Source organism: Lasioglossum baleicum, chromosome 12, assembly GCF_051020765.1.
Source record: "Lasioglossum baleicum chromosome 12, iyLasBale1, whole genome shotgun sequence".
NCBI classification, from domain to species: Eukaryota; Metazoa; Arthropoda; class Insecta; order Hymenoptera; family Halictidae; genus Lasioglossum; species Lasioglossum baleicum.
In genome coordinates, this window is record NC_134940.1 from 15083862 (window position 1) to 15111580 (window position 27719).

Genomic DNA, 27719 nt, shown 5'->3' on the forward strand with positions numbered 1-27719 from the left:
TCTGAATTTATTCGACGTATTCATACTTTCAATTTTTTCATTGTTATATTTCCCAGATAGAATACAAAAGAGGAGGAGGATTAAAATTGCATAGGAAAATATATATATATATAGTTAAGAAATTAAAGTTAACCTTCACAAGTCCTTGACGCGTCCACCCACAAAAAATCTGATAATACTATTTAGTTCGTTCATCCACAGGTTTCTCACTGTGTATGATAATAATGACCAGACTGCGGATCTTTATGCAAAATAAAAATTGTTCGTATCGATTGCCGGACACAGGAGCCAAATAAAAATTGTGTTCTTTTAATTATCCTGTTAAGCTGAAACTGATACATTGATGTCCTTAAATATTTTTAATGCATAAAGTCCGCAGTCTAATAATGACGTAAACCGAGGTGGCAAAATCTGGTGAACCACTCTGTATATGCATTGCTCAATGTACAGGGTGATCCATCTAAATTGGGTATCTTGGAAACCTCCGCCTGTTTTTGGTAATAGAAAATGTGGCATATAATACAATGACCTTCGTGGGACCTTGAGTACAAAAATTCTGGAAAGTTGGGCAGTCGATACGAATGGCGATGCAATTTCTGTTATAATTTTCGTATCGAGTGGCCAACTTTTGTGAATTTTTACTGCTCAAGGTCACGCGGAGGTCATAGTGCTACAGGTAGTTGAATTTGTGTTGACCTCAGCTATCGTAACATGATGACGGAACTATGCAGTCCCATTTTAAAAAATATCTTTAATGTAATGTAATGTATTTAAAAAAAAGAGATGAATTAAACAATTTTTTCTATCGCCAATGGAAGTCCCATTTGTGTTTCTCGCAATTGATTCAAAATAGATAATGCACAAAGGAGACTAGTATAAATATTGAAAATATCACTGCATGCAATTGTCCATGCTTATGCAGTTAAACACTTCTTGGACTGCAACAATTCCTTACCAAATGAAGCAGCGCCGATTTTATCCATTTCAAATTATTTCCGAGAATTCCTCGAGGCTATCTCATTATGGTTCTTTTATGTATTCCAATGTAAAATATAGTAGAATTTCGATTATCTCTGCCTCGATCATCCAGGTTCTTGAATACTCGAGATTTCGATTATTATCTTGGAATTGAGAATCTGCCTCCGATTGCGCGAAGCCCTGTTCTACAACTCTCTCTCTCTGTTTTGTAATTAATAGTGTATCTTTATGCAAATATTCATTTTCATCGATTATTTTACGGAAAGCTGAATAAGGGAAAAATTTCTTTCCATGAAAATTCAGTAGAAATGGCGTAAATTTTTGTTAACGTCAACGTTTTCTTGGATTATGTAAACGAGAGGGTGCCCTGAATACATAAAGATCCGCAGTCTAGTAATTAAAACGTGTCTGTATAAAATGAAATGAATCAACACGAACTGCTGAAAATACAAAGCCAGTTTTGAAAATGTAGGTAGTACGTGTTGCCCTACAAAAATGATAAGATTAAATGTAGCCCCAAGCCAAACTGATCATTTCTTACACCATTCGATAGAGCCCCTAAATGAAACCCGTCGTAGAAACAGGATGAACACGGTTTTAATGAATTACTTCTTCCGTTGTGCTTAACAAAAAAAATTACGAAAAAATTCATGAACATTCTACCCAACAGCACTGTACATTTTTTCGGAATTCTCGATTGCAAGATTGGTTTCTCAAAAATTCGAGAAACTTAAAATATATTTTGCTGATATTGAAGTTATCTGAGCAACTTGACCGAACAGTTACCGGATTGAAATTTTCGAGTTATTCAAACTCACGCTTTTGACACAGCACCGGGTCGAAATAAACCCGGACACCGCGATTCAACAGTTAATTTCGTTCTCCCCGGAGTTGGAGCTCCCTTCAACGCGAGCGAGAGGAAAATTTGCGCGAGTCCTTCTTCGGGATGAAAACCAATTAAAGGGCAGAATTCAGATGTGCAGCGATGACAGCATTGCTGAATTCTCCTGACGAAGCAAACAAGTCGTTGCGGACTCGCGAAAGCGCACTAGTCCCAACATATTCGGAGACCAGCGTTCTCGTTCGAAAACTCTCATCTCGGTCAAACTCGCTTATACACGGACAATCGTCAGCCAACTCGTCCCACAAGGATAGCGACTGTGTGTGGAAATCGTTTTCCGAGTGCGAACGTACTAGGTACAAGTTTTAGTACACATCTAGGGTTGCAAAACCCTCAAAGCGTTCTTCAAAATGGAGCTTGGTTTTCGAAAATTAGGTAGTTTTAATTGTACCGGTGTCTGTCTGCAGTAACCGACTGCAATTGGACCTCCTAGATTCATACAACCATCTGGCAGAGTTGAGTGGAATAGGGTTTGAAAAAGTAAATAATAAATAATCCTGTTTATTTTAAAGTGTGGGTACAACTTTAAAAATAAAGTGTTTTATTTGTCTTTCTTTTCAATCGCAATTTTAAATATTATTGCTGAAAATATTGGAAAATAATAGTAATTAGTATTGTTCTTTTTTCTGTTGCAGGTATGTGTCTATTCTCAATTCAACTGTACCTTGTGCAAAATTCTTTTGTCTTACATGGTATGTACCACCTCTTAATTAATATTAAGTGTCTTTTAAACAATCTTTTTTTTATCAGACACGTATCAACCCCTCCTGTACGGTAAATGCCACCCGGTCGTAATTTTCATTAATCAACTGGGAAGAAAAGTTCGAGTTTTACGGGATCAGGCTCTGCATACGTAATAGTATCCAGCGGTTCTATTTTGTTTCATTCTCGGCTAATTTTTGCGCGTAGAACGAGCCGCGTCGCGTCGGATTTTACCACCCGTCCCGAGACACCCCAGACACATAAAAAGTCCCGCACATTAGCCGGTCGCTCTTTACCATTGTTGTAAAAACTGACTTTAAAGATTCAACATTTCGTGGTATTCCCTAGCTCCCACTAAAAGTAGCTGGTATAAGCATAAACATTGACCCGCGGTGCGCGTGCACTTAAGCATCGCGCGGTTTAACCACCGTCTAGAGGGATATAGAGGATACAGTAGTGCTCGCTTAAAGGGTGCAGTCGGATAAGATGGTTAGCAATACCTTTGGACCTAATTGAAAGGCATATGGACCATTGCAACCCTATATCTCGACAGAGCGCGTAGTACTGGGGTAATTTTTCCTATTTGTTCATATGCGAAAATTCAGAAAAAAATCTAAGAGATGTCGGACACCCAGGTGCATATACTGTAATTAATTCAGAATTTTAGTTACAACGTCCTCGTTGTAAGAATCAAAAACCTAAAACAAATCTGAAAGATGCAGATCTTGTATTGAATTTGATGAGCGACGTCGTTTATACAGGGTGGGCCGGAAATCGTAGTACAACCGGGCGATTCTACATGCAAAAATAAGTCGAAAAAACGGAATAACATTTTTTTCGTTTGGCAGCTCGTTTTCGAGAAAATCGAGTTTGAAATTGCAGCGAATACGCGTGCTATTGCATAGGAAACGTCTGACGCGTCTGACCATGATCGACCAATTCTACTTTCTGCATATACTAAATCACGCGAACCTGGCAGAACTTCGTACCCGATTTTCTCGAAAACGAGCTGCCAAACGAGAAAATGTTATTCCTTATTTTTCGACTTATTTTTGCATGTGTTAGGTGTCTTTATTATGTTAAATAATTCTATTTAGACTTGCTCCAATAACCACAGTATCATCAACTTCAATATCCAAATAACAAATAACTTGTTGTTTAAATTTTTATTTGAATAAATTAATTTATTGCCCAACACTATACCCGAGGCTCGGGTCAACCCCTACTGATCCGGCACTAGCATAGAAGGGGAAGCTTTCACCCCTCGATTTGCGGTCCCTTCCCTCACCTGACGATCCTGGAAAGAGCCGAGTGGATCATCGCCGCGCGACGTTCCAAAAATGACTGTATTTCGTAATAAATTTCCGCACCGGCCCATGGTGAATATCAATTCAAGTCTGGCGGAGAGAATGTCGTCGCTGGATGCATGAATAATTCAACGTTCCGATAGGAGTATAAAAATCGAACAGCGGAACAACACGCGTGCAGTCGCGATTAATCGCTAGAGGGGTTGGTTCCGTAGGCGGTTCAGGAGGTGAGAGATGGTAAGGGAGGGAAATCCATTAAAGCAAAAGAAGGAACGAGAACAAACAAGAATTTACACGGTTGCAATAAAGCGGGAAGGGGGTAAGCCAAGTTACGAGGTGGACGTTTCGAATAAAGATGTCCGAGCGCGATAAACAGTGGCACCGTCGCGACGCTAAAGATTTCTGGCTCTGCTTTCGACCTTTTTCTATGTGGCCCCTCTCGCACTTCTCTATCTGCGCCGGTACCGTTTTAATCTTCGTGCGTCTTGATAAAAGGGTCACGGAATAAAAGAGGATTTACGTGGACGTTATCGGATACCGGAAGGAGCGATTCCAACATCTGCCTGCGCTTCTATGGAGATAAAAATTCAAATGTGCTCGTGCCCCCCGCGGAGTTGTGCCGCGAACAAAATTACTTCGGGAACGGTCGTGTAAACAACGGGGCCGGAGCGTTTATGCAGGGACGTGTTAATCGCTCGGAATTATTGGTCGTTCGTTTTTAATTAAGTTCACGTCCCTATACGCGAATCAGTTGGTCACTGAAGACCTCGGAATCTTCCGAAACACTCGATTAACTTTCCTTGGTTTTCTCTTAATATCGAAAGATTATCTGGCGAAGTGAAAATAGCGCCTTTCAGTGGCCTTCGTCCACGATTGAACGTTTTGGCCATCTAAACACAATCCTTGCCTTAAAAATTTGATTATTTTACATAGAAATACTTAAAAAGAACAAATTCACATCGAAATAAGTGCACAATTCTTTTTGGACATTTAAACTACATTTCCAACAAATTAAATATATTTTAGCAATCTCGGTTGAACAATTTTTAGTTGAAAACGAATCAATAAGATACACGATAAAACTTTGTGGTACATATTTTTACACGATTTGTTGCTACTAATACACGTGAATAGTTTGTTTATAAACAGAAATACCCAATATTACTACCAACTTATACGGTGTCCCAACCTCTACGACATTCCCTTAATATTTGGAATCGGTTGATCATTCCTAATGAAATATTGTTCCACTTTTCGAAGTTATTTCTAGGTCTACTTTAATGAGTACCTTGAATAAATAAATACTATTTACCATATTTCACCCCCCATTTTTTAATTAAAGACATTTTTGGGTACACTGTAATTATCTTTATTTTCTTAATTACAACTTTAGCTAATCCAATCATTACCCCAGCACATATTAAACCCGAATAATATTTTCTATCTGCTTATACAATCCTTCGAATTATTCCCAACAAAGGAGGAGTGTTAGGACTATTTTCATCTATTTTAATTTTATTATTTATACCATTCCTAAACTATAATAATTTATCTTCAAGAGAGTTTTATTTCTTAAGAAAAATCTCATTCTGAATTTTCATTTTATCATTTATTCTACTAACTTGATTAGAAGGTTAATTAATTGAAATACCATTTATTAATTTAAGAATTTTATTCAGAATTATTTACTTCTCGTTCAAGTAGACCTAGTAGACAAGCGTGAAAATATACAATAAAATACAACATCTGGAGCACGGTCCGCTAACTACCTAACTGATGATTCAACGGCAGACCAGTTCCGAAACGCATCGTTTTCTGAAAAACACTCAGTGTAAATGATCTGTTATGGTATAATAAATAAACCTGTTTTACCTTCTCTCCCGAACGCGAGCGTGGCGCGTTATTCCATGCCAAGTCGTTAAAAACTGAGACACAGGGAACACGGTTTGAGTAACTGTGCGCTCATTAATCTTCCGTTTCGCACTGTTGTGCTGTTAATATCTCAATGGACGGTATTAGCGGGACCAGAGGCGGCATCGCGCGGCGCCTAGTAAAACAGTATATCCGTGATAAGTTGCATATTCGTCGGAAACTATTAAAACGGTCGTTACTTGGTGTGACGTCACGCGGACAACGAATTCGAAGTTTCTTGTCTATCCGTCGCGGTAGGACGCGACTACAAACGCCTTCTCATCGCGCCGGTACACCGCAACCGAGATAAATTACGAGCGAACGTACAGCAAGGCCGATGAACACGCGGTAACATTAATTCCCAACTAAAACGCGGGACTCTCGCCGAGCCGAGTGTCCCAGGAAGTGGAAATTTCGGTTCTAAATCTTGCGCGAGTCGTAAACTCGCCGATTTCACTGCAAAATACAGCCGAGCAATAACGGTAATCAAGCAATTACCGGCGCCCTTTGAACCGTTCCTTGCCCTCCCGATCCAAGCTTAATCGCTGATCCCATTTTACTCGAACAAATCGATTCTCGAATTTACTTAAAATGCTGCGAGCATTTCGACCGACCCCGCACAGTGCCCGTTGACAATTGGCGAAAAGGAAAAATCAACTTTCGTGCAGACCTGGGTAAAAATATTTCAACCAACAAGGAACATTGCCAAAGTGTAACACGTCGATTTTTATGAAATTTATTATAGGACACGGTTTGTTGAAAAATATTTGACACGTATCTTTTTCAGCTTGGGGACTGTAGAGGGTCTGGGACAATGATTTCTTTTTAAATTTGTGTGTTTTCGATCAAGGAATATAGTCGTTCGTTCCAAAGTGTGGAGAGCAACACTGCTCAAGGAAACATTGAACCAAAAATCTCCAGCTAAAACCACAGGTCTCAACCTGTCTAAAAATAAAAAAAAGATCAAGGAATGTAGTTGTATAAAAACACATATCCCCTATTTTAATCCATAGATTACGTACACAAAGTTATATAAATGTCAATTGTATAATGAACAAGAAATATTGCAAAAAAAGATGAGTATTTTAATATGGATTTTTATATATGGATATATTGTTTTATATGCATCACTGAAGCTAAAAGAATACGTGTCAAATATATTTGAACAATCTGTGTCCTCTATAAATTTCATTCAAAAGCGACGAATTGCAGTTGGGTAATGTCCCTTGTGCGAAATACAAATATTTGCAAATACTATTTCAAACAGAACAAGAGGGAACGCAAGAAAATTCTTTGTCATTAGAAAAGGAAGAGAGATTCCCGGAAAGACGATGGTTACAACGCTGAAATGCATTTTCTACGATCATTCGTTATGCCCGTGACACGTGTAAATAATTATACTCGATCCTGTCATCTGCATAGTGGATGTGTGTGAGATATTTTATGGAATCTTTCATCTTGAATTAATTCACGTTGCCACATTTGAGACTATAAATACTTGAGTTACTCCGACTGTGAACCGGAACATTTTCATGACGCTACACACCAGCAGAAATGCAGAATAATGTTTCTGCAGTGAGCGTGGCTTTCGTACTAATTACTCGAACCACTTCATAATATTTCATAACATCTACATCGACACTCAAACCATGCAGAAAAAGTGTTACAAGTAAGATTAACCTAGAGAGCCTATCTTTAAATTCTCGATTCGATCTTCTCAATGGAAGAATATCATGAATTCTTTTACACAATTATTTCTAAGTACACGAGGATTAAATGTGTGAATAGATAAACTGATTTCTTCGCGAGCCTAACTGGTATGTACAGGGTGTGTAGGAATTATACAGTCGCGAGAATCGTAGTCGGTTTGGTGGAAATTGATGTACAAATGCTGCCGCAAAATTAACTTTGACCTTGAATTCCAATATCCATCACGAGGATCAAAAGTGCAAAAGGAAGCGTCGGTCAAAACTCAATCGTTCTTTAAATTTTTAACATCGATAAAGATACAGCGTTTTGAAATGAATTTTTATATTATTTACTTTTTTCAAAATAGTTATAGCTATTTATTTTTTATTTATAGCTATTTAGCATACTAGATAAAAAGAACTAGGTAATCTCGTCAAAGTGCTGCCTCCTCTCTAATCTCAATAACCTTGAAATATGTTGTCAAGGTCACAAGTTTTCTGCTAATATCTCGTAAACCAACATTGCCTTATAATAATGACAAAATTGCATTTATTTAGATTCCATACCAGTTTTATCCAAAAACATATGTATAGTTGCAATATTTCCAAAAAAAACAAATCAGGAGCAAGTCATGTTGGTGACCTCGAGGGGAGGACAAGGAAAGAAGGGACATTTGGTATCGATTCCGTGTAATCGATGCAGAATACTTTTCTTTCGCATTACGCATACTTGGAGCGTCAGACGAAATGGAGTAGCTAACATGTTAGGGTTGCCAGAAATGTTTTAATTAAATATAGAAGAAGTAGTGAAAACTGCAATTATGTATATATGAGATAAGCTCAAAATATAGGAGTTCAAGTAAAAGAGGTACACAGCACATTTCAAACAAAGATTTTTGAAAATTATATGCTATTCAAATATGATATAGCAGATCAAGTTCAAATATAGAGAAGACTCGTATCAAATATAGAAGATCTGGTAACCCTATACCATGTTTTAATCCGAAATCTCGGAATTCAGCGAAGGGGTGAATAATACAAATTCCCTGGAAAAGGTTGCCAGAGAAATGTTGCGCGAACGCATCGTCGTGTCTGAATGGGTTAAAAGGTTTGTTGCAATGTGAACGGTGTAAAAATGCGACGCATGCAGCGCGCTTATCAGAAAATGCAATTTCGTTCGTGCGTTCTCCGGGCGAGTCAAACAAAAATCGGCGGTTCTATAGTGTACATATACATACACATATCGATGGGCGTTTTCGTCCCGCCTCGTTCCTCGACGGCGATTCGACCCGGAGAGAAAAGAACCAAAATGGTCTGCCATGTTCATATTTTTTACCGAGTTACGACTATTAGTCGGCGAGAGAAGATCGAAATAGGGATGGGTCTCGGTGGATGGGAGAGAGGACAGGGAAAAAGTGAGAGAGAGAGAGAGATCGGGAACGTTTTAATCGAACAGCTGGAATTACACACACGCTGGCGACGAGAGAAGGGAAGCCACAGGGATTATGATGTTAGTCAGTCGATTTATTCAACACGCGACCGGCGCGGCGAGCGTCTCGGTTGGTTAATTAGTGGTTACCGCTACTCCTTTCGCCGCGATTACTAATTAAACTCGAGTAACTAAGGAGAATTCGATAGTTTTTAACCTGTTTGCGTTTTTCACGGAGCTATCGCGGCTGACGTTAAATTACTTCGGCTCCGAATTGAAAAACGACCAAGCTTGTTCGTTACTTTTTGGATGATCTTCGATCCTCTGGCCGCGCGGCGCACCTTGACTTCGCATTCTCTGCAATGTTTAACACGCTCGCTATTTATTTTGTTGCTTGCCATCAACGTTTCAGTGATTTATTAAATGCAGCGCGCCTCCTTCATGAAATATTGAAACAATTTTATAGAAGACAGTCACTGAATATTGTGCTGTGTACTACGATCTTAGATAGCGGTGTGCATAACATTAATTCAACTTTGAGAAAATTGCGGAAACGTGGACGTTATATGTACGTGTTACGAACGTGTTAAAGTGATACGTGAACGGTTCAAGTGTAGATCAGGCTTGGCAACTCCGAGAGTCGATGACGGAGATGATTAAAACAAGTTTTTCCGAACTTAAGAACACGTAGAGTTTTGTATTGTTTGTTATGAAGAACATGCCGAAGAAGTCGAGTCGCTCGAATTCCATCAATTGCAACGCTTGCAACAGAGCGGTGCACTTAAAATGCGCTAATATGCCTGCAAGTTATTTCACATGCAAAAAATATGGTGAAAGTGAAATACTTAATAAACATTGAACTCAAAACAGTTTTGACTTAATTTCAACACTTATTTTTCAGAGCTTTTGGGGTGTCCCAACTTACACGGCAAATTTTTGTTTTGGCGGAATCATTGTCTTCGGAAAATTGACTGTAACTTCTTAAAATTGTACTTTCTGCAGCGAAAATCTAGCTGGCAACTCTATACCTTTCCAACGGTCTGCATTTTATAGCGTAATTCTCATCCCCTATGCAATTTTATAGCTAAAAAAACGAAACGCGTCGTAAGACCAGGAAAAGTGGACATTTAAACGGAGCATATTAACGTTCTGCGGGACGCCAAACGCCTAGACGGCGAACGTGTTAACACTTTGCCTACCGGACTAGGATTGTCAATAATTGTGCTGTACCAAAAGAAAGCATAGAAATTTTCTTGTACATTGCAATCTTAAATGAAACTATTAGATGAGGTTATTGAGGGTGACTTGTTAGTTCACAATGAAAATTGCTGTTGCTATTGAAGGTTCCATTAAAAAATGTTTAGCCATGTAGCATAGATTTTTCAAAATTATGCAATAATCACCGGTCGGTAATGTGTTAAGGCGTTAGATTCGTTTCCAGGATTCGCCTTCTCATTGCTCGATACTTGTACAAACACGTGATTTTTCCGTAGTCAGAAACGCTAGATGAAAGATCGATCTAGGACGCTATCTCCCTCAAAGGTCCTATTTTTTCGTCTACGAGGCGTAATGCGCATTATTCAGCAGCATGTAGCTATGAAAATAGTAATGAAAGCATCTCATTACATTTACGATCGATAATCGGCGTTATTGTAGCTACGAATAATGCAAATTACTATTGAGGGAGATAGCGCTCTAGATCGATCTTTTACGTAGCGCTTTTTACCACTGAAAAACTCGGTGTTTGTATTATCGAGCAATGAGAAGACGAATCCTGCACCCTTACAATCCTGGAATAAGGAGTCTACCCCCTTAATAGGCTTGTGATGGGTGGTAAAGTATCAAGAAAACTAATGATCATTTTAAAAATCGTTGAATTGCAAGCGCAAAATATTAGGTTGTCCCAAAAGTTTCTTCCGGAATGTGATCCTTTAATATTGCCAAATAAATATTAGGTTGTCCCAAAAGTTTCTTCCGGAATGTGATCCTTTAATATTGCCAAATAAATATTAGGTTGTCCCAAAAGTTTCTTCCGGAATGTGATCCTTTAATATTGCCAAATAAATATTAGGTTGTCCCAAATGTTGGTTTTCGATGCATGCACATAATGCAAATTCACATTAAGAAGTACTAAAATATTAACATAAAGATTATCGTATTGTTTGTATTTATTTAGCGACATTAAAGGAACACATTCCGGAAGAAACTTTTGGGACAACCTAATACACATACAAAAGAAAAGTATCTTACTGCCTGACATGATCCCAGTCGTTCTGCTAATCTGTAGACTTCGAAATTCGTTGTAACAGAAGAATGAAGTAGAAAGGAAGAGGAAGGAAGCTCGTCCGAAGTACCCTGGTGTATAAAGTAGGAATTGTACCGAGCGTGTGTGAAAGCACGAGGATGAGGAGGTCGTGTTTGAAAAATTTTTCGCCCGGTTTGGCGACCGAGCAATCAGCGAAGAATCGAGGAACAATCGATAGTGGTCGCGTATATCCGATGGTTCGACGCTCGGGGATTTACTAGAGACGTATCATAGTTCATAACGGTATGAAAGGAAGAAGCTTGGCGAGGTTAGAGGGGAGAGAGCAAGGGGACCGATTGCTCGAACATCGAGCCGAAAGAGAACGAGGGGAAAACGGAACGATAGTGTCAACGACAGATGCATGGCGATATAGATGCCGTTGCGATCGCGTTCCATTCTTCGACAGTTTATTACACGAAGACGCCGCGCCGCCGCGCACCGCGTCGCACGGCCAGGAAATAAAGTTGCGTCTTTTGCCACGGCGACGGGTACTTTAGATTAGAGAAATTTTTCTTCTCGGTCCTCTCGTTTCTCTTCTCATGTATGTTACCTACAGGGGACGCGTGTTCATGCTGCTCGAGGCGCGATCGATCCAGCTCGACGAAGAAGCTAATTACGAATCGAGCGCGTTCGATCGGGATAAATCGAAGCTGTTAATGGTGATTCGAGGATGTAGATCTCTATCTTGCGTATGATTACTGCAGTCCACACGTGCGATTACGCTCCGTTATTAAACGGAGACTTGGTTTCAACTGGGACACGCTAGACACACGCTAGATTAAGACTCGTGTCTGTTCTCTACCTTCCCCTTCTACCACGCTATTCCCCCACGCTGCCGCCGCAATGTCACGTGACGAATCTGGCACTGGGAGAGGGTAACTCGAATCAATTCCCCTGATTTGGCGACTCTGTGATTAGCAGACCTTCACACAAATATGGCTATTGAACATTTTTAAAAATGCCACAATATAAAATTGAACAGAATTTATTCATTTTATTTTCTTATTATTGCCGCAAACCGACTGGTTTATTTAGCAAACACAATATTGCTGCAAATAAATTACAATATTGTTAGCAAATGAATTATTTTCAGGCCTTCTACATCAGGTTTACATAAGAATTTGGATGAAATTGAAATAGTCATAATTTTAAACATATTTTTCCTACACATATTGGCGGCCTCTTTTAGTTCTTTAGATATTCGCGAAACAATATTTTTTTAATATAAAAAAATATAATTGCACTTTCTATTATACATATTGTTCTCAATTATAATTAATAGAGACTGGAAAAATTTCAGCCATTATGTGGAAAAATCCAGCTATCCTTTTAATTTAAACTACAGACGCTCTACAGCGAATTCTACTCTTTTTAATTGTTGGAACACGAGTTTTAGGGCGGGGGAGAGACCCGCTCCGCCAGAAATCTAACCCAGGCCTAACCAAAATTCGTTTATGGTGGAACTCGCTATAATCGAACTAACAGTTTTGTAAATATCTAAAAAACTAAAAAAAAGGAAAAAGTTGTTCAGAATGTCCAAAAATTTAAAAACACTGTTATACTATTTTCAACCAATTAAATATATCAGGAAAGATAACAAATTTCTATTTTACTCCAGATTGTTGCAATTCACGTAGAAAATGTTTATTTTGCATAAAGATCCGCTTTTCCATTTACAACATACTTCAATTTCATCAAAATCCGCGAGTATATCGGAACTAATACAAAGAGGAAAACAGTGCTCGTCTTTGAAAAGCTTTGTTCGTACGATTTTATGTTATTTCTGGTCTAGAAAGGCTACTACCAAAATGCATAAACATTAAACATCCGCGGTCTAATTACGAGCGTGAATAGTCTGTACACATGTCGCATTAAAAATCCTGCGGCAAAAAGTTTGAGAAGGGAGTGACAGGAAATTCGACAAAAAGACAGAGGAACTAGACTCCAGACATTTCGAAAAACGAGGAGTCGTGTGTGGCAAGTGGGAAGAAGAGAAGCGGAGAATCGGCGTGGAACAAGAAGAGACGGTACGCCAGTGAAAAAGACGTGGTTAGATGGCTTATTTGTAAGCTCGTGTAAGGTGCTAATTTGCGAAGTACACGGCGTACATGCGTACACGTGTACCCAACAGGGCTGGTATCGCGGGCCGATTGCGAAAGAAGGAGGCAGCGGACGCGGAGGAAGGAAGGTATTAACGGCGGAGAAGAGAAAAGTAACCGCATATTTACGATAGTTAGCCGAAGAAATTTCTGCCTTGCCCACATTGCGTTGGAAATCGCTGCTATTCCCTCCGTTTTGCGACGCCAGTGATGCGGGACCCCGGGGCTGAACAATGGAACCAACTAGAGAGACACTCTGGAAATTATTATACTTCATTCATCCGCCATGCTTCCTTAAAAGTGAAACTCTTATTTTCCGCAGGATACCATCACGTTCGAATTTATATCCGTTTAATGAATATTTGTTAATCCTCGCCTGTCTCTCGCCAGAATTCGCGTGAAAGTAGAATCTACTTCACAATACTTTGCTATTTATAAATAATGTGAACATTTTCATATTCAATTTATCGTAATTTTAGCTTACGAAGAAGGAATTTACGAACACATTCGTCTTCTTATTATATTGGTATTTTACCATTGTGTAAATTTGACAGTAGATAAATTAAGTTCGGAAAATGGGGGATGTGAATGTCCAAAGAGATAAATGTCACATAAATGCTCTTTTTCCGATTGTTGAATAAATTCCATATACAGGATATCCCAGAACTGTACTCCCTTGAAAGAGATAATTCCCGAGACCGGTTGGAGTAACTTTTTCATATTTTTAACAAATAGTGATACCTGAATTCTGTTTTCACTGTTCTTTATAAACAGTTACACATGTTTGCCCTTTAAACTCTAGCTATCATTGTTTCCACTAAATTCTAGAAAATATAGTTTCTTTAAACGTTAATTCCGATTTGCAACATTTTGCAGATTCAGACTGCGATTAAATAAAAGTAAAAGGTCTCAACTTTTCATACATTTGAGTCTCGTCGCGTATCAAGACTTTAATATACAGGGTGTCCCAAAAATGTTGCACTTCTTTGAAAGGGGTTCCTGAGGTTACTTGAAGTAACTATGTTCTTTGCGAAAATGTTTTCCGTGGCTTCGTTAATAACTGCTCAACGAAGTCGCGGAGAACATTTTCGCGAAGCACAAAAGTTACTGTTCCGAGAATCACTCTGTATAAATTCTCTTTACAATTTTGAATAATCATAAATAGACTGCGGACCTTTATGCTAAATAATTCTAATGTTACTTCTTTCCGTAATGATCTTAATAGAGGAAAAATTATATATTGACATCTTGAATATTTAAAATTGCTCAACAATTTCGGATTTCATCTACTCAATTTCGCTATAAATGCATAAAGATTCGCAGTCTAATAAACAATTATAATCATTTGGTCATTTCGATGGGTCCAGCAAGTCGAGGAAAAATATTTGTTTCGATAAGAAATGCTTGTTGTTACACGAGATAAGAGTCACATTTCTGTATGATCGATAAAGGGGTTGTTCAACCTACGACCCCAATAGATTTCTTTGGTCAGACCTAGATTTATATGGCAGTTTAACGCCGCGTTGACGAGACGAACTAAAAGCGGCGACGGTCGTTCTTCCAGTTTTTGAAGCGCGGAAACGAGTTTTAAAACGAAGAAGATCGCTCCGGAATTTCGTTGGGAAAGCGCCTAGGTCATTTGGTACATTAGCAACCAGCTCACGACTCTACATTTACAACAACGAGCGAGTATCCGTAATTGCCAGCTGGAATTACGGCTGGCTAAACTTCGATGGTTCGCGGTCCCATTGGAAAAGAATGATCGGGAGACGCGTCCCAAATGGCAAACAGCGCGGAAAGGCTTAGAAGTTATATTTGCAGAAACAGAGGAACGAATAAATGCCTCGTCTGACGCGATCGTTGCAGCCACAGTTTCGCAGAATATTTCTAGCACTCTCGATTTTGGATTTGACGGGGGCTTAAAATACTTCACAATGAATTTCAACATTCCGGAAATACAACAGATTTATCCGTTTATTTATTAAAAATTGCTGTACCATTATTCAAAATATTGTTTGCATTATTAAATATGTTGGCATATAATCAATTACTAAACATTTAAGTATAGTATGAGCTATACAACAGAAAAAAATTGATATAGAATGGAATTATTCTAGGTCGAAAGAAATGTTTAATTTTCAAATTGAAATAGCCCCGAGTGCAAAGGGTTAAATGGTTTTTCTACACATCAGGAAACAGTCTGGTGAAACATATATTGCGGAAATAGTCAGGTTGTTTAATATCCAATTAATGTGGAAGGAGGAAAATCGACCAGTTTCGGTCCTTCCTTTGGCGCGTTCTTCCTTCATAGTAACGACGGATGGTGGTGGGGGACAGTGAGCGCTATGGTCGGAACGGTCTCATCTCAATTGAGACAAATATGCCCAGTCCTGATCTAGTGTGTGTCTAGCGTGTGAGGGGAGGGAGCACGAATTGAGGGGAAAAAGTTGCCCTCTCTCTGCCAGCACCGAACGCAGAATCACCGTCCTGTGACCGGTTGCAGAAGCGAGGGGGTATAGCGTCTAGAAGGGGAAGGTAGAGTGGGGAATAGCATCGTAGAAGGGGAAGGTGGAGTGGGGAATAACGTCATCGAAGGGGAAGGTAGAGTGGGGAATAACGTCATCAAGGGGAAGGTAGAGTGGGGAATAACGTCATCGAAGGGGAAGGTAGAGTGGAGAACAGCGTCGTAGAAGGGAAGGTAGAGAGGGAAATAGCGTTGTAGAAGGGGAAGGATGGAGTGGGAAATAGCGTTGTAGAAGGGGAAGGTAGAGAGGGAAATAGCGTTGTAGAAGGGGAAGGATGGAGTGGGAAATAGCGTTGTAGAAGGGGAAGGTAGAGAGGGAAATAGCGTTGTAGAAGGGGAAGGATGGAGTGGGAAATAGCGTTGTAGAAGGGGAAGGTAGAGAGGGAAATAGCGTTGTAGAAGGGGAAGGTAGAGAGGGAAATAGCGTTGTAGAAGGGGAAGGATGCAGTGGGACTCAACCCTTAATCTGGCGACTCTGCTATTGAGTGATAGACGTAATAAACGTGATTAAAAACCATTTGTCCTCGAATTAGATCCGTTCGATTCGTTTCTGTGCACGAAGGGATTCGTTGAATTGCTAAATCGATAGCGGACCAGTTGAAACGAAATACCCGGTAGATGAACGTATGCATGCCAGCATATCGGTTGGACGGTTAATCGTTTCTGCACGCAAATTGAAACTGTCGACTGGACGGGGTTATTTAGTTCTAAGGAACGGTCCGTGTCGCGGTCTAACAGCGGTTAGATATTAACCCCAGCGTCGTCGTAGTCTCGTTAACCCGCAAATTGATTCCGCCATTATTCACCGGCGAACGATACCTTGCCTATCGTGTTTTGATGAGAGCCGCTCCGCACCAAGATGCACTCGCTTAATGAAATCGACGGCATCCTTTCAAAGGCAGTGTTCGGTCTTTGCAATAGTCTTGATACGATTTTATAAATAAACTTTATCATTAGGGTTTACAATCCTATTTTGTATTTACATTTAACCCTTATACGATCCTCAGGGTAAAAAGTCACCCGTTTACTATTTTCACATACGGTAATCTCTATGGTGTGAGATGTATTTCTTCGAAATGTGACGTTACAGATGGAACATAATTTGTTAATTTCGTGTGTAGAGCAAACATGGGTAAATTATCATCCTAGTCTCTTTTATGCAATTATTCTTAAGGAGTGTATGAGCCGGTACCTATCCACTTTCAATTTTATAACTTTCATACTCTTATTGACAAATGGTAAAATTATAGATTCTTTTATGTTCTTGGATGATTACTAGACTGCGGATTTTTATGCATTTATGAAAAAATTGGTTGGGGGAATTATAGAACAGTGGAAAATTACAAAAATTTAAGAGCATTATAATATTGTTTTTAATGGAACAAGGCTGTTGGGGGATAAAATCAATTTTTGTTTTACTTCTGCTTCGAGGTCTCTGTAATATAAACTAGAATTTTATTTACCTCGTAAGCTCCCTTCGAATTTATTTATGAAAATGCGAATTTGCATTTCAAATGCGGCTCAACGTTATTAAAATTGTGTACCTTGTTTTGCAGACTGTACGTGTGCATGAACAATCACGCAATCACACGAGATTCAGTTGTGAATTAGTACAAATATCTAGTTGTTAAAGTGGTAGATAATATCGGATACCTTAAGCTCTAGAAAAAAGCAAATAACCATGACAAAGACAATACCCGTGGACAGATTAAATGAAACATCCGTGTGGGTGTCTCTACGTGCAAACCTGTGTGTGCACATCGTGCGCAAGCTACTTTGAAACGTGAACTTTCCAGATTTTAATTGGACGGACGGAAGAGGGAATCGTTATTGATTTAATTAACAGAAGTTATTCAATTTACACGCGAAACTATTAGCTTCAATGTCGGTTTAATTAACGAACAAAAAAGAAATAAAAGAGTGAATTTCTGAGGCAGGTATCGGACATCAGTAATCGCGGGGCCGATATTAAAAAAGAAAACAGAATAAGTGTCGCGCAGAAGTAAATCCCTCGAACGAGAAGCGCGTATTAACGAGAAACCGGCGCGGCGCGAAACCGCTGGAACCGAGGCGTTAAGGGGCTACTAGATTTTTAATTAAATCCGTGCGACGGTCCCCGTCATTTTCCTTACCCAATTTTACGTTAAACATTTACTTTCTCCGAGAGGATTGTAATCGAAATCGTAATAACTCGTTCAGGGGGCCAGTCCCGCGCGACGGTTAATTAACATTCACGTGCAAAGTGTCTCGTAAAACGCGGAACCCCTACTAAAGCAACATTTTTGCGTTCGAATATAACCAAAGGAACGAGTGGCCGTCGTTAAAAAGCAAACGACTCGCGGCAACAGTTTCGAGAAAACCTTGCCAATTTCATTGTTAATTATTTTCGAAAATTATGAGTTGGAACCCATTCCCGTTTCCATAAATGTGCTCAACGTACGTTGGTACAGTAATTTACGCGAAGTTAATCGAACCGCTTTCTCCGTTTATTTAACCCTTATATATAATTAACGATGCTAATGTTCACAGCTTTAATTATTCATTCTTCAAGACATATTTTTGCGGGCACTATTTATTTATAGACATTAGCTACACATCGAACGCCCTTTAAAACAGAATAACATTTTTATAATCGTAACAAACGTCCTGAATTTTTCTAATCGATTGGAAGCATTGATTTATGAAATGCTTTGCAAAAAAAGATTCTCCAAAAACGATAATTTACAAGGTTACGTGCAGAAGTGAAAAAGTCTTTTTTGAAAACTTTTTTATTTGAGCTCTGAATGAAAATTTAAAATAAATGTTTTGTGGATCTATGTTGGTTATAGTCGACACTACACTAGCAAATAGAAATTTCCGAAGATCGACGACAAATATAAAAGATTATTTCCTTTATGATGCATCCCATTATTATACATCGTAGAGTCTAATTGTTCCCTTTATTCACCAAGGAATTATTTTTCTTTGAATCTCAAACAGCTTTCATTCGGAACATTTTTTCTACACCGAATAGTTTGCGAAATATTCGATCAAATTGGTTTCCCATCCCCAACTTCGAGGACTGTACTACTCACCCTTTCAACACGGATGACGGCGGGTAAAAAAATATAGGTAAAATATTTTGTGAGAACCATTTTTTAACGAAGTTTCACAAAAATTGACGTATCGCAGTGGTGAAATGGCCCTAGCCAGAGATTCTTCTGGAAAATCGTTTTAAATCGACACGATACGTGACTGTACAGCGAGTTTCTGTTATCTTCAATAAATTCGGATATTTCCTAATCTTTTACTATACCAAAAAATGGGCAAAATTAAAATTTAAGTTTCCACCGTTTTTCTAACTAGTAAGATATTTTTATGTTGGTTGTTTTCACACCATGACCGTGTTCGTACTGATGAAAAAGCTACTTTTTCGCCACTTCACTTCTTTCTAACTAACCTTGTCCGTGAAAGTACAACTCGTACAATTTTTACTTTAACTTCAGTACTTCAGTGTGTATACCTCAACTGATGATATACCTAAGTGCAATAAACGATGCAAACCAATGGTCTCATTTTTTCCAAAAAGGAAAGAAACATAAATGACCTGAAAATGACACTTTAAACAAAAATACGTGGCAGTTTCGGATTTTTTATTTTAGCATTGTTGAAATTATAAAAACTCGTTCATACGAAGTAATTGAATAAATTCCTTAGTTCAAGTATACAATCATTACTGTTTTCACACGATCGAACAAAAATCTGGACCAATTCTGAATTTGTATGAAATGATTGTGAAATTTTGAGAAGCGTAATATGAAAAAATGTTTTTCCTAAAGATTCAAGAACTCGCGTGAATTAGTATAATTTTTTTGGAAAAAGCTGCTAACAATAAACAAATTAATGAGTCAACACTCGGGATTTTAGCGTTCAAAACGATCATCGCAGAAATTGCTTGGTCGGACAGTAAAAACAACGGCGGCGCGGCGTCGTGAAAAATTGGTCGTTAACGTTTGCGAAAATATCAGACCGATGTCTAGCCAACAGAAACTTCCGCCGCGTTTACCGTTGATCGCCGGCTATCCACACTGTTCAATTTGCATTTATATTGTATTAATTTAAAAAAACGGCGGTGGCTCGATGGAGGGAAGACGGGGCTAAAGGGAAATCGTAGGGCAAGAATGAGGGTCGCCAGCCAAGAAAGAAAGAAGTAACGAGGAAGCAGTTTACCCGCGTTGCCGGCTTCAATTTCCCGAATTACGCGCGCGCGGTAAAAGCGTCCGCTGTATTTGTGACCCATGAACCGAGTTACGGTCCACTTTTCCCATTCCCTGCCGCTACCTTTTGCCATTTTCTGCGTCCGTCCCTTGTGTATCCGTTTCTGTTCTCTGTTCCCTGCCGCTCCGTTCTCAAGATAACCAAGATTTCAAGAATGATCCACGACGCAAAAATAGAACTGCAAACGACAGCGAATTTATTGCGTCGTCACAATGGTCAGTTATGCAGCAGTGCACGGTTGAATTTACACCACCGAGTACCCGATTCTCGAAAAATTGTCTATATTTAAACTGTGATAATTTTGGCGAGAAACTGAGGACGCGTTTTTTCTCGAAAATGCTATACATACAAACGTCTGTGACAATTTTGAAAATTTTTCTCAGTGAGTGAAACCACCACAGATTTAAAGATTGAAGCTTCCTTTTTGCAACGACACCTTGGAAATTGATGTGAGATTTTTCAGCCGTTTTATCGAGCTTCAAATGAGAGGTGTGCCGCGAACTTTAAAATATTAGTACATATGTATAAGTTACAAGAACGTGTTTCTCATTTTTGTTACATAAAACAATTCGGGCATCGATTTTCTAGGAATCGTTGCGAAGAGATGGCTTCGATCTTTAAACTGTTAGAAAATTCATTCACGAATAAGATTTTGTAATGTTCTCACAGTTAAATTCTCACGGACAGGAAATTTTTTCTTGAAAATCTGACTTTAGCAGTTTTCGAAAATAAATATGAATTTTCACGACACAATTAATTTATATATTAAATAACTTTAATAAGACTTTTCTCTGGCAGTATGAGTGGCCGAGATTTTTTTCCTCTTACTTGTATATAGCTGAGATTTCTTTCTTCTTGCGCCATTGAAAAATAAGACGACAATTATTACTTCTGGGGTAGAAAGAGAAAGAGAGAGAGAGAGAGAGAAATTGTTAGACAGAGAGGAGCAAAGGAGCGCTGCTTCATAACTTTAATGGTTAAGTTGTTCGCAACTGTCTACGCGATAAGTTCATAATGCGACGGCCTCTCTCGTTTAGTATTGATAACTATGCTGGCTCGTCACGCAAACTTTAGAACGACCGCGTGAACCTGTACCCATGGAGAAGTCACGCCATTCGGTCTAATAGGTTTCGCAGTTGCGGACTATCGAGCTCCGGTTGAATAACTTCGCGCTTCTAGTCCGTTATCGACACCTTTGTTCGCAACTGACATTGCTTCCTGACGATCCGCAGAGCTTAGATATTTGTCTCCTTCGAAGTTCGATAGTTGTGCCAGTCCGGATTCCAGAGGATTTTTAGCAGAATTCTGTGTTTGTACACTAATGTTCTTAGATAATCGATGAGATGCGAATTTATGGAATTCGTGACGAAAATGACTTAAATAATAGACTATGGAGACATTACATAAACTTTAAGAATATTGTTAAGTTACGTATTGCAATTATTAAAGAAAAAATACATTTAGTAGTAGTTTTGTTAAGAAATAGTAAAACCTCTCGATTTAAGAAACAGCACGGACCCGGCAGTTTTACTTAGATCGAGGCTTGACTGTATATTGATTTTCAATGCATGTCACGAACAATTTGTAAAAATATTTCGGTGGTTAACATTACATCCGAAATATAACTGTGGATTTTATGTATTTATGACAAAAATGAATGAATTTATAACTGTAGGGACATTACACAAACTGTAGGAATATTGTTACGTTACTTATTGCAATTATCAATAGAAGAAATACATTTTCATTTAACCTCCATTCCTCAATTCACAATCAATTCGGAAAATTTTATTCATTACACTCCGGCCTTTCCTTAGAAAGGCTTTACTGTAATTTGTAACAATTAAATTTAAGTAAATGTGTAATTGTTTCGTTTAATTATTCGTATTTTTCTAACGAGTTTTTCTGTTTTGTTTCCAGGTAAGTGGATAGTTTGTGCGTGCACACGAGAAAATCCCCTCACATTGTCAGAAGGTATTACTGTTTATAAAACTACTATAATTCTCCATTTAATTCTCCAATAATTTCTGTTCTTCTCTTCCTACTCTAATTCCTGTCGTTAATATCAATTCAATTTTGTTTACAGTCGTGTATAAATGTAACAAGTGGGAACAATAATTAATCGAAATTCCTACGTAAATTATAAGCACAACTGAAATAATTTTACAATTCCCAATTCGGTTAAATTAATATTCGATTGAATCATAAATAAATATCAAATCAATTTTGTTCTTGTCTTTCCACTTTAGTTTTTTTTCGGTTAACATTAATTTCAATTTGTTGGAAGTCGAGTGTAAATTTAACAAGTAGGTGCCATATTTAATAAAAATGCCTGCATGAGATAATACCGACTGATTTTACATTTTCAAACTCGATAGATTAAATCGAATATTTATGAGAAAATAAAATTCGTAGTTTTATTTAGTTAACAATAGCACAAGCGATTCAGTAATTGCTTGTTATTCATTGTTGTACATAATGAATGATTCACCATCATAAGTGGCACGTAGAGATACTACGAAAGAGGCAAATGGCAAACGATCCCAGACTGAAGCACAGACTGTGTATCCAGGCGCCTGTTCAGCGCCTAATTAAACTGGAGTTGACTCATTACCGTCAGTGAGATTAGGTTAGGTGAGAAGGGGAGGGACGGATCACGGACACGACTTACCTCCGTTTCCTACGGATAACACCACTGCCACCATGCACCATTTGTAGTTTATGGTGGATAATCTGAAATGCAGATCTCCTCGTTTTATTCTTTGCTGTAACTTAATAATTTCAATCTAGGAAAGACAGAAATTATTTTAATACGAATTTGGCGTGTATGAAATTGAATGTTTCATGTTGCCCTGACATTTTATTAAATTATAATGGAACTTGATTAATCGCTATGAGCTTTACTAAATTACAAACGAATTTGATTAATCGCAATGAATTTATATTGTCCGTAAGAGAACGAGTGCACGGTCATGCAATAATTATCTGCAATCTGAATTCTGAGAAGCAAATTTTGCGACTTGCTAGACAGGATTAATTTATTACGTACTATTTTTAAATGATTTCTGTGCTGCTACGTAATCTGTACCAGACTCTCAAATTAAATAACGATAAGATTATTATAGTCAGTAACATTTATGTGACTTGATAGTATTTTGATTAATACATTTATGTGACTGTCGAAACTAGTACTACGCAAATCTAGATAAATTATTTAATAAACAAGATCGTTAATAATGTCTATTTTATTTAATGAAGAGAAACTAATTTTTAGAAGACAAGTTCGTTGTTCTGTCATTAGGGATCACAGCTTTTGTAAACATCGAAATGCAAATAAAATCTACATCTTGAACTTGAAATATACTGATTGTTAATGGAAGACTAAATATTTGAAAAAATTATACAAATTTGTTGTACACGTTCGCCATTTCCAATTTTACATAGAATGTAACAAAGTAATAATTCGTTAAAGATCACGCTTTGTTAACACTTTGTAATAACGTGATAACAGCATGAAAGCTGAATAATCTATGCACTTAAAATTTTACTTCACTTGATGTTGTTATAATATTATAGAAAAAAAAAACTGAAACTGCGAACACTTTTAGGTTCGATCCCCTCAAAGTGATTTTCTGATGAGAACAGAATATCTCTGGTACACCATGCTCTCTACACAGGTGAAGCTACGTCACGAGTTTTATTAACAGAATTTTCGAACGGAATACTCTTTTGCTGACTATGTTATTTCAGTTTTTAGTATTATAATGTACCATCCGCGAGTGGAATCACATTCGCAGACTGTAACGGGACCGTAAAATTACGAACATGAGGAAAGTTACGAACTACGATGCCGGGGTTACGAAATATCCTTATGAAATCATTGTTGTGTTATAGTGCTCTTCTTTGTTATAGTAGCGTTATTTTATTTCAATTAATCGTTAGTGACAATTTTATTATGCATTTTTGGAACTATAAGAACCATACAATTTTCATGATTACAGTAAAGGAGCATAACTGCTTCCACACACTTTAAATCAGAATAACTTTTATATGAATGGAATGAATTAGTTTAGTAAATGACGCCTGATAAATAAGTTGGATAAATGCATTTGGACGGAATTGTGAAAAACAATACTAAAAATTGATTTTCACAACTTTTTTAGCTGGGCCAATAACGAAAATTGAAAAAATGTGCTTGGCCGACTCGTATACATTATGTATATACGTTCTGAAAATTTCATCGAAATTGGTTAATTGGTTCACGAATTATAAACGATCAAAAGTGGTGAGATTTGCAGTTTTTCAAAATCTCGCGGCCTTTTTACCACTTTTGATCGTGTATAACTCGTAAACCAATTAACCAATTTCAATGAAATTTTCAGAACGTATATAAATCATGAACAAGTTTACAAAACACATCCTTTAAACTTTCGTTATTGGCCCAGCTAAAAAAGTTGTAGAAATCAATTTTTACTATTGTTTTTCACAATTCCATCCAAATGCATTTTTTCAACATATTTTTTACACATCATTTATTAAACTAATTCTTCTAGCCTTACAGAGAAATTCAAGTCGTTTGGTCCATTCACAAAAAAAGTTGTTCTGATTTAAAGTGTGTGGAATCAGAATGGAATCCTTGCTGTACAAAGTGGGGCACTTTTTTACGTCATTATTATTATACATATGTGGCGAGAATGTTTGGATGTATGTACCACATGTACAACCTTAAATTTTTTAAATGGAACCAACCTTTTCCAAATGGAACAAAATTTTTCTATACACCAATCGATGAGGTTATTTATTCTCCATACATAAGTATTTACCTGTGTATGTTGAAAACTGATTAGTTTATGTGTTATTTTAACCCTTAGTACTCGAGTGGTGACCCAGAGAGATGCAATCTAATGGACCCAGGAAATGTAGAACAGCGCGAATTAAGATTGCGATATAAACACGCGTTTTCCAAGGCAGCTTTTTAAAGGAAAAACGTTTTTTTCGTAAGAACGGCGTTAATTGTGAGCCTTTTTCGCGCGGTGCTTTATGAACACGCTGTATAAAAGTTAACGCTCGCTTTCGTTAGATGTGTTTGCCCGGTAATACCATTTCCCTAATTCCTTTTCCACGCGAAGTAGATCCCGGTAAAGTAATAGCAACTGTATTACTTGGTAGCTTATTCATACTGCCCCGCCATAACCAGGCCGCGACTAGGCTCCATTAAGTGTGTACCAGACAGATTATATGCAACCATTTAGAATCGAGTTAAACCTTAACTGTGTACCTAGAGCCTTGGCAGTGATCTACAAATTATAGCCGAGAACTCGTATCGCAGTTCGCTTGTAATATAAATGGAAACGTAAAAACATTGTACCAGGAAGATCCGCGTGCCCATATATTTTATAATCTATTTTATCATCGTTTCCTCCGCCGGTAGTCCTACGTATGTTAATACTTTCTGGAAAATTATTGTAATTAGGAAAAACTGAAAGGAGAACATTTTTTTATAAAATAACTTTTGCATTACTTTCTTAGAAACGAAGGTAATTCCATTTTTTTAATCGAATGCTGAAAACTAACTTAGGTAATAAATGCTACAAGTCAACAAGGATTTTTCAAATGGTTAAAATAAAGTTTTGAATCAGCTTCTTCCTTAGTTCGGTTCTACACGTGGTTAGAATGACCTAGATTAACCTTCAAAATGAAATATGAAAACTCCAATTGGCCAAGTTCGTGAAAAGTCGTGAGAGGTTTTTTCGAAGCACAAGTTTATCAAGTTATCTTTTTATATAATGTTTCATTTTCATTTGTCTCTTCGAGCATTGTACCTTTATATTCATAGTTATTGCACAGCATCTGGAAGCAGCTGGTGCGTCACCTCAATTTTATTAAACCGCATCAATCAATAAACCGAAGCGAGAAGTAGCAGAATAAGTTTCTTCATTAAGCAGTCCGTAAATCAGTGAATGTTAATTTCGATTTCGTTAAACTTGTCGATGAAATGATTTCTCCGTGAATATTTCGCTTAGAATGTTAACAACATCGCTGTCCGATTAAAGGAAATTGTATCGTATTAAAGAGAAATCAATCATAATGGATCATGGAGCAATAAATTTCACAACGAATTTACTAATTTACACTATAATTTTAAACCCTCCCCTTAAATTCTATAATAAATTAGATTAATAAACCGTGTGCACTGCAAATGATAAAATCAGGGGTGACGAATTTCTTCTTCGTGGGGATGGGAGTCACAACTGTGGCTTAAATACTTTTAAGTGTTAAATAATTAACATTATTATAAGTTACAAAATAGAACTAACACTTATTAATCATTCATTGTATCTTTACTTTATGTAATGGATAAATCAGTTCTTCAACGGATAATCCCTTCAGTTTATTCTGGCAATCTGTTTTAAAATTAATTCTCAGTTATAGTGAGAGAGAGAGAGAGAGAGAGAGAGAGAGAGAGAGAGAGAGAGAGAGAGAGAAATCGATCAATGATTAGAACCATCAAATTATTTACAACTGGCTCCTATTTCCGAATTATTATAAATGAAATTTCCGGTATTAATGTGCAACTAATATAAAAGGAAACCGATTGCATAGATTTAATAAAAAAACGTATTTGTATTATAAATGAGAAATACAGGGTGTTCTTTGACGTTATTTACAAAATTAATCAATCGCCAATTTCTTATTTGGAAAAAGCAATATCTTCACAGTGAAAAATAAATTATCCTGGCTGTTTGAGGAATAAACGAATATTTGCAAGTCGTACAGCTTGGAATCAAGACAAAATTAATTGAAATCCTGAAATAGACTTGGAAAATGCATCTCTGAGGCTTCATTACGAATATTGCTTTCTGCATTCATCTCTTTGCTACGAAAACGTAAAACTTCGACGTGAAAAAGGCTCTGTGGAACGATTAAATCGAACGCGCGGGAAAACTTTTTCTGTTCTGAGCTTTCCTTAAACCATCTCGAATCACACAAGAAACCGAAGCAAGTTTTAATCGCTCGAGGATACTTCGGAAGATTAGATATATCCAACGAGAAATTCTCAAGTGTAAATTAAAACATTGATGAAAATTTTCAGAAACTTTATCCGATATATTCGGTATTGTTTTTTTCGCATTGTATATTTTCTGACAAATCCTGTGTTAGAATCAAAGCGTCCTGCTTCTTTGTAGTGTTTGCAACAAATAATGATGAAACGGTAATAAAAAATTAATGTCAAACTAGAAATTTGGGTATTAATTATTTAAATGGTTTCAAACATTTGGATACGCCAAAACACATCCATTTCTGCAGAGTGTATTTATTATGGAAATTTATTGACGTTTCCAATTGAAACGGAAACTGCATTTGAATTAGTAGATCGGATATCGCATTTTAGATGGCTATTACTTTTTGAAAAATTAGTGCGTTCAATCCTGAACTACATTGAAGTGAAATTGTCAGTTGTGAAAAATATAAATTTTTCGATAAAAATGAATGAAATGTCATTTCAACCGCGGAATATCTTCTTCCAGTTCACGTTTGATTGACGAACACAGTAAATAGCTATAGCTGGGTTTTATTAAAGATCGACTAGGAAAAAACTTTCGTTATTTTTGCAACA

At 37.5% G+C, this 27719-nt stretch overlaps 1 protein-coding gene across 2 annotated transcripts in view; it reads left to right on the forward strand.

Moving 5' to 3' along the window:
* The window catches only part of LOC143214010 (CCR4-NOT transcription complex subunit 6-like), a 591839-nt gene that overhangs the window by 473521 nt on the left and 90599 nt on the right, over positions 1-27719 (forward strand). The window contains exon 7 of one of the 2 annotated variants that reach the window (XM_076434478.1): positions 2515-2571. The exons of the other annotated variant lie outside the window; for it this stretch is intronic. Within the exon in view, the coding sequence (XP_076290593.1) occupies positions 2515-2571 (57 nt within the window). The remainder of the gene's footprint in view (positions 1-2514; positions 2572-27719) is intronic. 2 annotated transcript variants of the gene reach the window in all.